The sequence below is a fragment of the Mustela erminea genome, chromosome 8, assembly GCF_009829155.1.
Source record: "Mustela erminea isolate mMusErm1 chromosome 8, mMusErm1.Pri, whole genome shotgun sequence".
Taxonomy (NCBI): Eukaryota; Metazoa; Chordata; class Mammalia; order Carnivora; family Mustelidae; genus Mustela; species Mustela erminea.
Window position 1 is genome coordinate 32,933,428 of NC_045621.1, and position 14,133 is coordinate 32,947,560.

Genomic DNA, 14,133 nt, shown 5'->3' on the forward strand with positions numbered 1-14,133 from the left:
GAAAAAGAAAGACTGATATCTAATTAAGAGCTACATTTGTAAGTATTAAAGATGATACACGAAGGTCTTCTGGAACTGCAGAGTCACCCGGGCCTCCCATGAAATGTACACATGAAACATGGGGATGAATGATTTCTGTTGATTTAGATGACTGAGGATGAACAGCATCATTTGGTGATAAATCAGAGTAAATTGTGGGGAATTTCAGGGCCATACACTCCTAATTTTGATCTTTTCTTTTGTTCTTTTTTTAATTTTAAAGATGGATTTATTTATTTGAGAGAGAGAGAAAGAGAGAGCAGGGGGAGGGGCAGAGGGGGAGAGAGAGAATCCCAAGTAGACTCCCGGCTAAGTGCAGAGCCCAACACGGGGCTTGAACCCACGACCCTGAGATCATGACCTGAGTCAAAATCAAGAGCCAGGCACTTGGTGGACTGAGCCCCTCAAGCGCCCCTGATCTTTTCTTTCCGAACAAATCAGAGACCCAGTGTGTAACACAGTCTCCAAGTTTAAGAAGAAGTTTTAAATTGAACATACTTGTTATTTTTGCAAAATTTGCTTTCAATGGCTCGAACATCTCAGTGATGCCAAGAGCTTTCAGCGGCTCCTTCAGGTCTGTCTGTGCTACAGCTGTGAACCTGGCAGGAAAGGAGAAAATGAGGGAAAATCATCATACCATAAACGATGTAAAACGATATTATCAGTGCCGGTGCAGAAGGCTTGGTAAACGGATTCGTTGTTAAGTATGCTCTGGACACCAATCTAAACTGTATCTGAAACTATAGTTCCAAGATTGAAGCAGAGAACGACTCCTCTCTCAAACACTTAGCAGGCGAAAGGAGCAGGACCCCGTAACGGCAAACGAGGGTGGTCTCACCCTCAAGTGCTGCAGGCTCCCCCATTCCAGTTCTTAGGGAAGAAGCACTGCGGAAGCACTTTCCCTCACGCTCATGGGAGGATATCCAGAATAGTAACAGGATTATCTACAGGTTTTCCCCATTTCCAACCAACCAAACATCATGGTGGCTGCCGCACTGGAGATGGTCGAAAGAGAGGAGACACATTCCTGCTCCTTCTTGATGGGATTCTGAAAGCGTTTTACTAGGAAAATACGAACTAACAACAGGAATTGGTGACAATGCATTCTATTTGGGTGTCACAAGAGTTTCTTGCGACCTGTCTGGCCTTAGAGTCACACTTACATAAATGTCAGCTATTAAATCTATCATCAGAGGAAGGTTTTTTTTTTTTTAGGCTTTCTCCCATGTGGTGGAAGAGCAATCAGGGTAGGCAAGCAGATTTTCATCACAGATGGGCTCTAATGATAATTTACCATTATAATTGTGCTCTACCTATAATGTCATAAACCTTATTCATTTATAGCAAGCACTGCCTACATAGAGGCACCCTTCACATTAAAAAAATTCTTAGGAGGATTACTAATACTTATTATGAATGGACTCCTTGGATTATACTTAACTCAGAGACCAGAGAAGTAAAAGCTATTAGAACTGGAAGGTGTCGTTCCCCCGCTGAGACATGGCTGCTAAAAAAGCTCCGGGAACTGGTGGCACGATCACAGACAAGGGAGGTTCACTGCCTCTTTCACAGGTCTGGGTATAAGGCATTCTCTCACCTGTTAGAAATTTGGGATTCAAGCAGAATTTGGGAGGACGGTGCAAGAAAGAACTGCCAAAGTGTGATACTAATGGAAGAATTCTGCCTGGATGGTTTCAAAACGTTTCCTTACCACCTAGCTTTTGGACCTTGGTCTTCAGGAACTTCCAGCTAAAACTTAAAAAGACTAAAATGAAACTCCTTATCAAAAACACGACTAACCTTTACTGTATGGTTATACATGTGTATTTCAGTCTTTTGGACAACACTAAGTAAGTTAAAAGCCCTCAAAATGGTCCTAAGGAGCTTGAGGTCTTATGGAGACTCAGAGGTGAGGCTGCCTCCTTTGCTCCCCTCCTGATGATCATTATCCTGCCGCATGAGAGGCACAGGAACTGGAGGGGGGATGGGGAAGCTTCGCAAAAGCAGAGCCTTGTATTTCCACCATGCAACTTCTGAAAAGTAAATCAGGCTTTAGGATTTAGGCTGTGCCATTTCCTAGCTTCATGCTGTCTGGTATTTGACACAACCGCTCCAGGGACGGAGTACTCCCAATGTCTTCCCTTCAGGGAGAGGGACCACTTACTTGGGCAAGATGACCTGCACCCTCTTGGGCACCATGGTGCTCATCCAGCTGTCTATGGTCTTGGTGCTGATGTGAGGGATGATGGCCGACAACGGGGTCGAGCTCTCGGTTGGCAAGGCGATCAGCATGCTGATGCTTTCCCCGTGGTAGGGCAGTTCGATGAAGTTGTACCATAAATCATTGGGGGTGCTTGTAGACCCTAAAGAAATCAGAGGCAGGTTCAGGGTATCCCTGATGACTTCTAGAAGTGGCCTGAATGTTTGCTGACCACATGGGTAGTAGCTTCAGAGGAAAGAGGTCAATTCAGTTTGAAAACTTCTTTTATAAATATAGTTTCCTTAAAAGGACCAAGATAAAGACAATTATTTCTTCTTTCCCTGGTAAAGAATTCTTTCTTCAATTTAGACATGTCTTAACAAAATGCCTTTGGCGTCACTAAAATAACATTAATTCTGTTGAGTTGAATTGAATGAGATCATGAGGCACTTAGAATACAGTGCTTTGCAAGAAGCTGGCCCTTACCATGTGAATAAAGGAATGAATTTGAGCTGCCTGAGAACTGCTCTTTTGGCTGAGCCTATGTGAGCATGTGAAGAGAGGAGAAAGGGATGAACGGCTCCATTGTTTAGGGCCCACCCCAACCATCTCAACACATTCAGAAGCTGCAGCGCCCCACGAAGTAGTATTATAAGGGCCTATTTAGCCAGAGCGACTCCATCTTGGTTAAAAGCCATTTTGTTGTTTGTGCAGTAAAACTTAAACTGACCCTGCCCCACCCCCCAAAGAGGAACTTACTTAGAAACAAGTCTGAGAAACCAGTAAAATATGGTCGGCCAGTTCCTAATAACAGAGCCCAGAATACAAGGAGGAGTCGGGCCAGGTAAAAACATCCAATCAGTAAAGCAGACATACTCTCTCCCTAACCACCAAAGAATGTAAATCCCCGCCTTTTGGGCGCCAAACTTGAGCGCCAATTCTGACCAGAGTAATAGGTTAGTTCAAACAGCTACTAAAGGGTAAATTGTAATTCGATTAGCTACCTGCGTGTGGCCTAACATGACTATGCAATGTTACAATCTCATTGGCCACCTATGTGTGGCCAGGCTTTTACTCTATAAAAGTTAGTCTGTGAAGCTGGGAGGGGTCGCTGTCTTTGGAGGCGGCCCTGATCGGTCAGTCAATTCTTAAGCCTGAAAGCTGGGGGTGGTTGCTCTCTTTGGAGACGGCCCTGGCCGGTCAGTTTAGCATAGGATAAAGCTTTGCATAACTTTAACTTGTTTCAGTCTCGTTCCCCTGGCCAATCAGTCTGACTTCTAATGCTTGGCATAAAATAAAGCAGTCCTATTTCATAGGCCAGGAGGCTACAATTAGAGAAAGTAAGTAACTTGCCTAGAGACACGTGGGCTAAGAAGTGGAACACCAGGACTTGGATTCAGTATGTCTAACGCCAACAATGACCTTCCGGGTCCACTACTCCACTCCCTCCTCACACTTCACCCACTCCAGTAACCGTCCTTACGGCTTTTAGATACCTTATGGTATCTGTACTTCCTAATAAAAACCTGACAACGATTTAGTCCTGCACTTCTCAAAATGGCGGCTGTCTGGAGAACAGATGCCCAGGAGACCTGCATGTCGCCCAGGAGACAAACAAGATTCCATGCCCCAGTGAGTTTAGGAAACACTGGACTGATTCTTCTTGCAGATTCGTAATATATACCAGTGCTGTCAAGGCTCTGAGACGGTTCTGAAGGAAAGCTGTTTGGCTATCCCCAGGTTTCCTGAACTCATTTGATCCGAGAACCCTTTCATCCCATGTAAAACATTCAAAACATTCAGCAGCTGAGCAGCACAGCTGCGCACTGACTGATGGGAGCTGGTGTTACTGAGCTCAGGAAGGCACCAGCTGGAAGCCCAGCTCAGGGGCACGGGGCCCACGGAGGCCACTGACTCCCCGGGAAAGAACCTCCCATGGAACACGCCTTAGGATCCCATGAAACCTTTACATCAGGCATGTAATGAGAGACTCATTAAAGTTAAAACTATGTGAATGGAAAGCCAGCATTTCTAGATTTCTGGCGGATCTCTGAAATGGTTTATTAAGCACTTCAGACTTTTTAAGAACGGAGTGACCTTGGTGAGGCACTTAACCTCTGCATGTCACTTACTATGGAGAGTGGCTATATCAGGGGCATTAAAAGTACGTCCCTCACAGGGTCGCCGTGATCATTAAATGAGAAAAAATATGTAAGGCGCTTGGCAGGGCCGGGCCCATGGCCGATGCCCACTGAACACGGGGGCCCTCCACCTCCTCCCCCGGCTCTAGATGACCCAGAAGAATAATGCATTTAAGAAAAAGAGAAAAGAGAGTTTCTCTCATGATTTTCACTTGTCTCTTCTCTGGGGACGAACTCTGCCAGTCACCGCGTGTGAGACAGGGAACTTCAATAAGCCAGTTCTCCACAGGAGGGGGCTGGAAGGGCAGGAGAAAGGGAGAGACCTCGAACTTTCTTTGTCTTTGTTACATAATGAACACTTTTAGCTATAAAATATGATAAAGCATAGCAACGTTATTAGAATATGTGACATGACAGGATGACATTCAAGTTTCTCCTTCAGGAAGAAAACTGTGGGCAATTCGGGAGGTGCTCAGGATATCCCCTGCCCATCCTGCTGCATTTGCCGGTGGGGCCGTTCAGCAACCTGTCTGGCTCCGGACGCCTGGGAACTGTCGCTCAAGGCCAGTTCTGTCTCTGGGCTGCCTAAGAACCAGAGATGGGATTCTTTAACTTTCCTTTTACCTTGAGTAATAAAATGGTCTTGACAGAACCTGGAAAATCAATGGGAGAGTCAGAAAAAAAACGCCATTTCCTAATGAGCCCTTTAATCTTCAAAGAAAATACGAGGCCCTGATCTGGCAGAGCTCTTCTAGAAAGTGTGCGGTTTGGGGTGCAGTTAATGATCGCTTCAGGGCATGAAGTAAGGACCTGGAGGCATCCGCTAACCACTTCTAGAAACATTTACTGTTCTGATAAGAAGAATCAGGGTCACGCACGAATAAAGAAAAATTATGAGCTGGGGTGTGTTTTTCCAGCGGGGAGACAGCTTCTACCTCCACCAGTAAATCTAGCCTCCACTGGATACGTGTTTTGTTTTTAAGATTTTATTTATTTATGAGAGAGTGAGAGAAAGAGTGAGAGAGAGATCATGAGCAGGGGAAAGGGGCAGAGGGAGAAGCAGCCTCTATCCCAGGACCCCAGGATCATGACCTGAGCTGAAGGCAGATGCTTAACCGACTGAGCCACCCAAGCGCCCTCCACTGGATACACCAGTGACTGATCAGTTCTGTGACTAACCCCTAAGCATTCTGTACCCAGGCACTCACGTCCACCCGATGATTCCTTTCTCCCTGGCCCTGCTTCTGCTTCTGATCACAGATGCCTCTCTGCACACATCCCTTCCATGCTAATCTTTGCTTGGTGGCTTGAGGAGGTAGGGGACAAATTAACACCTCTCCTCTCCTACCCTGATCACTCCAAGTCTGCTTTCTCAGCATCGTCTTAGGGAGAACAAGGGCTGAGGTTAAACACGTGAAATCTGGAGGTCTAGAATCTGGATTCAAATCCTGGCTCTTCTGACATGCTAGCTCTGCATCTTGGGCACGTGGCTTAATGCCAATCTTAGTTTCTTTATCTGTAAAATGGGATAGCAGTGCCTGGTTTATAGGATTGCTGGGAAGATTCAACCAGATGATACACACAGCACAGCGCTCAGCACAGAGGCTTGCTTGTACCCCGTAAAAACTTTCATCTACTGATGGAAGGAGCTTTATAAAATGCATTTCTTCTTGACTGCCCAAAAAGCTGAAACGCAGCCTCAGTCCACCAAGAGCAACCACAGCGACTGCAGTGGGCACAGCTCCAGGGCAGAAGGAATCAAGCAAGGAAGGGGAGCTGGAGCTTTGTGTCCTAGCAGGCAGCTTGTCTTTGTCCCAGAGCCTTTCTGTTAAAAAGTCCCGGCCAGGCTCTCTGTGCTTTAACATCTGGGAAGTAGATGGAGTGTTCTCTAATGAGAACTGATGCTGGAGTGTAGAAAAATGTGAATGAAGCAGGTTCATTCATGCTGGACAGGAGGAAACAGATTAGAAGGGAAGAGCAATCTTCTCTCTTCGATGAATGGGGATCAACAAAACCTTTAATGAGAAGTAACAAAGAACCAAGTATTAAAAACATAGAGATTTAGAACTTTCTGTAAATGGTATTTTGGGGATGATCCAGATATTCTGGAAAACCCCCCAAAGACTCTGATCCCTTCTTTAAATCCTACAAGGGAGGAAGTAACTAGGCTTGCTTGAAATGTTAAGAACTCCTCTTGGCCTCTAAACTCAGAGAGAATATTTTAAATATTGAATATCAGGAAAACTTTATAGATGAAAATCCTTCCAATTACCTTCCACTACAAGCAGCTTTATGGATTTCCTGTGCTCTTGGGGAACTGTTTCAGCTCTACTTCAGAGGAAACTGAAATACAGATCTGAAAGCAAAAAACAGAACCACTGAATGCAGCGTGGTCCATATTCTAGCTGAAATGCAAAGGGCGTCTGGGGAGAATTAATGGGGAAGAAAGTGTGGTTTAAGCAACTAGGTGAGTGCAGGTGACACCTGCTGAGCTAACGAACGTGGAGGGAGAAGCAGATGGGTGAGGACAATAACATGTTTCATCTATGGAACTAAAACTTAATAGACAACCAGGTAGAGAGGTAAGGTGAATAGGTAGGTATGAGTTGGAAGCTTAGAGGAGAGTGAAAACGGGAAATATACTGTATATTCAAATATATTTATATATATACACATATATACGTATATATTTGGAAATCTTTGTGGTCTTTTTTTTTTCAAGATGAAGTCTTTAAATGTCTAAATTCATAGCCATAGATCAAAAAAATTATAACAACTTTTGATTCAGCAATTCCTATCCAAGGAAAGTACCTTTATAAATTCTGACAGTTGCTAAGGATTTATGTACAAGAATGCTTGCTGAAGTGTTTACTGCAGGAAAATGTAATAATATATCCAATACTAATATCCATAGAATAGTATAATACATTTATGCCATGGAATATTATACAGCTGATTAAAGGATCAAGTAAAGCTATGTGAATTAACATAAAGTTTTCCACAATATACTATCTAATGTATAAAGCAGATTATAGAATAGAAATTACAGTATAATCCTATTATGCAAAAAAGTTTCATAAACATACTTTCTGTATCTCTAGAAAAGGCCTTAAATAATACACCTACCACTAAAAGGGTTCTTACGCTGGGAAACGGGATTATAGGAGAACATTTATGTTTTGCCTCATTGCAATGTTTTCTTTATAGATTTTTGCAATGAGCATGAAATACACTTCTTCTAAAAAAAAAAGATTTCAAGAACTTTTTTTTTTTTAATTAGAAGAGTGTTTATCCTTAATGTGCTTCTACTCTGTGGGACATAGTCAGAAGGGGTCCCCTCATCTTTCATTTTCCACCCTCTCTTCTTAATGTTACTAAGTGAATCTTCTCAGAGATCTTGATGGCGTCTTGGGCGGACGGTCCAGAGGACAGATACACGGACTACCAATGTTTCTACAAAGTGATGGAGGGGGTGTGGTGAGACCCAGAACACCTGCGACGGGGGAGGGGAGCGGGGGGGGGGTGGTTTGCAGAGGTCGTGTGAGTACGCGGGGCAGCCTCTGAGCTCAGTGGCAATGGCCCATCTCTGAGCACTGGCTGGTCGTGCCAGCCGGACTGGTGACAGGCAGCAAGGGGTGGCCAGCTAAGTGGTCTGTAGTCACGAAAACAAGTAGCTGCTGTGCTGTCTTCACAGATGTGACAAGTCTGCCCTGTGTCACCCCGAGAAGCAGCTGTGCTGGCCCAAGAGGGAAACCAGGGAACATAGGACCCCCGTGTGCTCTGTCACATGGCCCAGGAAGAGACTGGGTTCCACTTCCCGGTTACTCAGCAAACCCCCGTGAGAGGCACAGGGAGGAGGGCAGGGAGGACGGCGGCTGTCCACAGCGTTTACTGTGAGGGAGTGAGAATGGTGCAGAGAAGCAGCTTTCCTTCTGCTCTGAAGTCACCGTAAGGAGTACTTACAAAGCATGGGCAGAGAACAGAGAAGCCATTCCAGATAGTATCTTGGGCTACGAACATTACCAAACGTAGGCTGGGGAGCGGGAGGGCAGCACGGTGACCCAGAGAGAACGCGCTCTTGGCCACACCTGCTGACAGGAGTAGAGACCTTTCTTACAGGGGAGCGGCCGCCCTGGGGACCACAAGGAGGGCCTGGAAGTCAATGACCCAAACCCTCTCCTCCTGCAACCCTACCACCTGCCAGTTTACCTCACAGCCAACGCAAGGGGAGGCAGGAGAGCCCCAGGGCAGCTTCCTGGGGCCTCAGAACAGGGGGGAAGAGGGTGGGGAAGGGAAGGCATGACTCTCGGAAGGCGGAGAGAAGGCACCCGCTTACTGTGGTTCTATACGGTTAGAATCCTTGACAGCGAGAATGCATTTGTGCATTACTGTCTGTCATATACACACACTCTCAGACAAATCCATTCTTAATGGAGAGGCTAACCGGATATGTAACTGCCTCTCTAGGAACATACTATATAATGAAGAAAAGATGTTCCATTCCTGTAAAAACAAACATATTAGTGTTTCATGTGTCTTTCATATGGCTACAGGATCCCTGTGTTTTAATCTTTCACGACTGATATTTATTTTTCAGCAACAGAAACATACAATCATTGAAGGCCTTTCACTTTTAGCCTTTTTATTAGAACAGATAACGTGTATAAAGAATGACCTAAAATAAAACGGCTTTGCTTCGGATACAAGCTGGTGGCTTTGCTGGCGTTCCAGTGAGGTCTTCCCGGCAACACCAGCAGGGAGTAGGGAGGGCTGGGCTACCACGAGAAAGAGGGGATGACTTTTGGGCAGAAAGAGCCTTTTATTATTCTCACTTGCTGAGCATGTTATCTTCCTGCAGGGCTTTTAAATACAAATTATCTTCTAAAAAAGAAAACATTTGAGGGAATGACAAAAATTCATCTAGAAGCTTCACGAAAGATAAGCAAGAAGGAAAGGGACTTTGTTCCTTGTTCCCCTCTCGGGAGCCATTCCTTCACTTAGACAATTACGCAGATGGCGGACCCCGAGCAGCACCGGATGCTTTCAGAGACCGAATATGCAAAGGTCATACTCGGGGCCCATGTGTTCAGGTTCTGATGAGAGACACAAAGGCTAACTTACAGAGGAAAAAGATCAGTTTAAATTGGACGACAAATGCTTCCATGAAACCAGGATTAAAAAAAGAATCACCAGACTTCGTGTGTCAATGCTGTGGTAATGACAGCAGGGGCTGGTCACTGTTTCCTGGGTCGTGAAACTGACACAGGCTTGTTTTAAAAGACTTGCAGATTCAAACAAAGAAAAGTAATCATTTGAAGTAGTACCACTGTTCACATTTTATTGAACATCCTCCAAGACGTGTCTCTACAGATGGAGGAATATATAGAAAGTATTTTACGTAAATGAGATGAATCAGCATCTGCTGTTCTAGAACTTGTTTTCTGAAATCAACCGTATATTGTATCATCTTTCTACTTATGTAAATCTTAATCTATTTATCACATATGTTCCACTATACATACGTATCTGGGTTTTATTTATTTGCTAGGGTGAGAGGATCTTAAGAGCTTACGTTCCTTGGTGTGGGATCACTACGTGGGCTCCTAGGAAGTCCCCATCCCACTGCTTCTTCTGCCCGCCACAATCGGGGTACCGACATCTCCCCCAGCCCCCACCAGAGCTACAACTGGGCTTTGTCGATCTTTGTAATGTTTGCAAATTGGTAAGTGGAAAGGAAATCAAATTTTTATTTTTATTTTTAATTTGGTAATGTAAGGTAGCTAATGATGATCTGATGAGGCTTTTGTAGGCTTAATGCCTGTTTATATTTCATATTTTATGAGCCGTCCTCTGTCTTTAAATGTCGACCTAAAAGCCTATATGTTATACGTTAATACATAACCTCTGTGAAGGATACAAAACTTTGCAGCTTTAAAAAAAGTCCTGCCCTCCTCTCTCCTGAGCTTTTTTTTTAAAAAAAAAAAATCAGTCAGTTCTGCGCCTGGACGAAGTGAAGGTGCTGGCGGGGCGCACGGCCACGCGGACACTTACCGCATCGGAACACGGAGAGCTGGGCTAGCATGGGCACTTGATACGACTTCCCATCGGCTGCCACAAACGTACGTTTCTTCGTGTTCTCGGGTTGGAACCGTGATTTCCACAAACCCTTAAAATACACGGCATTGACCAGGACGAGTCTGGTGAGCGCACCATCGATGAGATCTGGGGAGAGCAGGTTGTCGATCATACCTAGAGGGTCGCAGAACAAGCACGGGAAGATCTCAGTATTGGCAGTCCACTGGAGGGCAAAAGGCAGTGTTGGAGCGCAGACAGTTTAAAAAAAAAAAAAATGAAAAAAATTTTTAAAAGACTGAAAGGGAACTGTTTACAACACCCTTTTGGTCCTTTCTCATTTTTTTTTCCTCACTAAAAAATGAAAGCTGAGAAATTAAAGATAAAATCAGAGAATCCAAAAAGGACTTTAGACAGCCTCTATTTGAAGGTTACCAGAATTTTCATCAAAGTATTTTTATAACTGGAATGTCTGGGTGTGGCTCAGTCGATTAAGCATCTGCCTTCTGCTCAGGTCATGATCCCAGGGTCCGGGGATCGAGTCCTGCATTGAGCTCCCTGCTCAGTGGGAAGCCTGCTTCCTCCTGTCAGCCACTCCCCTTGCTTGTGCTCACACTCTCTCTGACAAATAAATAAATAAAATCTTAAAAGAAATAAAACAAAAAAGAAATTATTTTATAACTCATTGCCTGCAAACCCCATGTTTTAGAAAATCTTACTCATCTAAATAAGCTATACTTAATTAATGATGAATTTCCCTATTGCTGCTAATAACTGACAGGTGCGACTCCCAAGGAGGGTTTGCCATCAGCACGAGAGATGCAGTTGCTGTTTCAACCACCGAGTGGATTTAATCCTGGGCAAAAATGAAGCTCTTTGGCCTGCGCAATTTTATCAAGGATAAATGTTTAATTTCTCTGAAGGTTTTAGAAATGTCGGGCATTTGCTTGGCATTCCTGGTACCACAAGGCCTCACAGCTACTTACTTACTGAAGGGCTGGAACCAAAAACTGGTGTATACATTTATGAGTTAGGGATTGAGCTAGGTGTAATATTATGGGACGCCTGGGTGGCTCAGTTGGTTAAGCGACTGCCTTCGGCTCGGGTCATGATCCCAGCGTCCTGGGATCGAGTCCCACATCGGGCTCCTTGCTCGGCAGGGAGCCTGCTTCTCCCTCTGCCTCTGCCTGCCATTCTGTCTGCCTGTGCTCGCTCTCTCTCCCTCTCTCTCTCTCTGACAAATAAATAAAATCTTAAAAAAAAAAAAAAAAAAAAAAAGAAATGGGGTCTGTCCTAGAAGCCCTCCGGAGTTGAAGGGCCATTCGCTCCACAAAATGTCAAGAATGGTCCATCTTGTTTGTGTCAGGAGTGAAGGAGCAAACAACTGTGACAGTTTCAGAACATTCTCTGAGGCCACAAACATTCTCTGAAGGTTTGGGTTTTCATTAAGGTTCCTTTTGCTCGGTCTTTGAAGATTCAGCTGTATATGTGTTAAACGAGGGATTACTAATACCCAAAGTGATAAAAAATTAGCTTACTAATTAGTTAAACTAAAAATTAGTTTAACTATAGCTTTTGACCCCAGCATTGAAAAAAGAAAATCATGGTGCCGTAATATAAACGTTAAGTTGTAATTCTTTAAATGGTTAGAGCACAATCAATAGTTTCTGAAGAAGCAAGACTGCTGAATTCAGGTGCGAGGGCTTTGAGTCCCTTTAGATGATGTTCAAGAAGTTGATGTCCAATAAACAAACGTTTGCCTACGTCATGGTCCAGTCAAGACGCACACCCAGAGGTTGCCCAGACTCCAGTGTCTTCAGGAAGAGCTTCATCACTACTCCTTACTTACACAAGGGGGCACCAATGCCACCATCAGTCAGGGTCAGAAGGAAAATCCCCAAGCTTAAATGGCCATCATTCTAGGAAAGGGCAGCCCGTGTCCTGTGGGAGGAAGTCACAATTCTGTGCTTCAGCCATGGCAAATTCCTCACAGTTGGCTCCCGACAGTGGAGTTTGTGTCTTATCTTTGCTGGAAACATCACCCAATCCAACCCCTAGGTGCCTTTAAGACACAGGTCCACTCTGTATCTATAATAAACTTCCTCAGACCCTCCTCCCAAACTCCCGGAAGTTTCCATAAAGCTCAACACTCAGCACCACCATTATACATGTGGTTTTAGACCCATCTAATGTGTCTCTCTCTTCCACCTGGACCATAAACTGCACAAGAACAAGGACCCTGTCATTCACTTCCTGAAGGTCAAGTCTCTTTCTGTGTTGAGTGCATCATCAGTGCTCAGTAAGTGTCTAAGTGTCTAAAAAGACGCTTATTGTCTCCACAGACTCCTTTTTGTTGTGGTAGATAAGGCCTCTGATTGACACTGTCAGGATCAAGATATAATAAGGGGGATGAAGAAATAACGAGAAATGATAAAAAGCAATGCATGGTTTAGAAGCAGTGAAGCACTTGGAGGCCCTGTCATCAAGAACTACGTACAGAGCTGTGCAGTAGACGTGCATTCACCTACCCACCTCCTTCCCACCCATCCATCCGACCACCACCCCACCATCCATTCTTGGATACCTACCTACCATGTGCCAAGTACTCTTCTAGGCAAGAAAATGAACAAACAAAAAATGAGGCCCACCCTCAGAAAGCTATGGAGAAGAGAGAGGGGGAGGTTGGCATAAATGACTTAGGAAAGTGTATGCAATAGTAATAACTACCTTGAAGCAGAAGTACTCGAAGATGCGAGGGCAAATAAGAGAGGGATCCGATCTGGTCGGCGGGGTCAGGGATGGATGGGTTCCCTGAAGTATTACTTGCCCTGAGAGCTATAAAAACAGCTCATGCCAAAGTAAGTCCATCAGAGAAAGATAATTATCATATGATCTCCCTGACAGGAAGAATTTGAGAGGCACAGTGGGAGGTTTCAGGGGTAGGGAACCTTAATGTTGCTCTAACTTTTAGTAGATGTCACTGTCGTATCTCCACTTTACAGGTGAGGACTCTGGGGCACAGGGAGGTTAGGGACCTTGCCCCAGGTTACACGGCTAGGAAGCAGCAGAACTGAGATTCAAACTTAGCACCTGTACTTTTAACGGTGATGATGCCGTTCCTGTGCGGGTGGGGAAATAAACAGGCATGAGCAAGGGGAGAGAGGAAAAAAGGCAAGCCCGTAGCCGGCTGTGACAGGAGAGAGCCCGGTGAGCTGGAGGGACAGGGAGGAAGCTCGCATGGCTGGAGCATAGAGTAGGGGAAGGAGCAGCGGAGGTGGAGGTGCAGGCAGGGCAGCCCCGGCGGGGCCATCATCACCCCATCACATGGGGTCTGGCTCTCCCCCTCCGGAGGGGCAGGAAGGGGACTGGGCAGTCTTCCAAATGTGGACTGCTGGATCTCCAGGGTCCTCGTGGGCTCTGCCAGGTAGGTAAGTGCCCCTCAGTGGGGCTGATCGCTCCAAGGGGGCAACACGGGACCTTGTGGGGGAGTTGTCAGCTGCGTGGCAGGTGGCCCAAGAAGCTACCTGTCCTGCGATGCTCCAAAGGGTCCCACGCACTAAAGAAGTGTCCTGCTTGCTGTGCGGCTTACTCACACTAGCGTCACACTGGCTTTGCACCCCCGGAGCCCAGAACCTCGCTCTCTCCTCCATGTAAACACAAAGTTACCTGTTTGGGGGCATG

At 45.3% G+C, this 14,133-nt stretch overlaps 1 protein-coding gene across 1 annotated transcript in view; it reads right to left on the reverse strand.

The window, feature by feature from the left end:
• SERPINE2 (serpin family E member 2) overlaps nt 1-14,133 on the reverse strand; it is a 60,351-nt gene that overhangs the window by 5,389 nt on the left and 40,829 nt on the right. The window contains exons 4-6 of the mRNA XM_032354976.1: nt 10,432-10,629; nt 2,204-2,402; nt 538-638 (exon numbers count right to left, since the gene is read on the reverse strand). Of these exons, the coding sequence (XP_032210867.1) occupies nt 538-638; nt 2,204-2,402; nt 10,432-10,629 (498 nt within the window). The remainder of the gene's footprint in view (nt 1-537; nt 639-2,203; nt 2,403-10,431; nt 10,630-14,133) is intronic.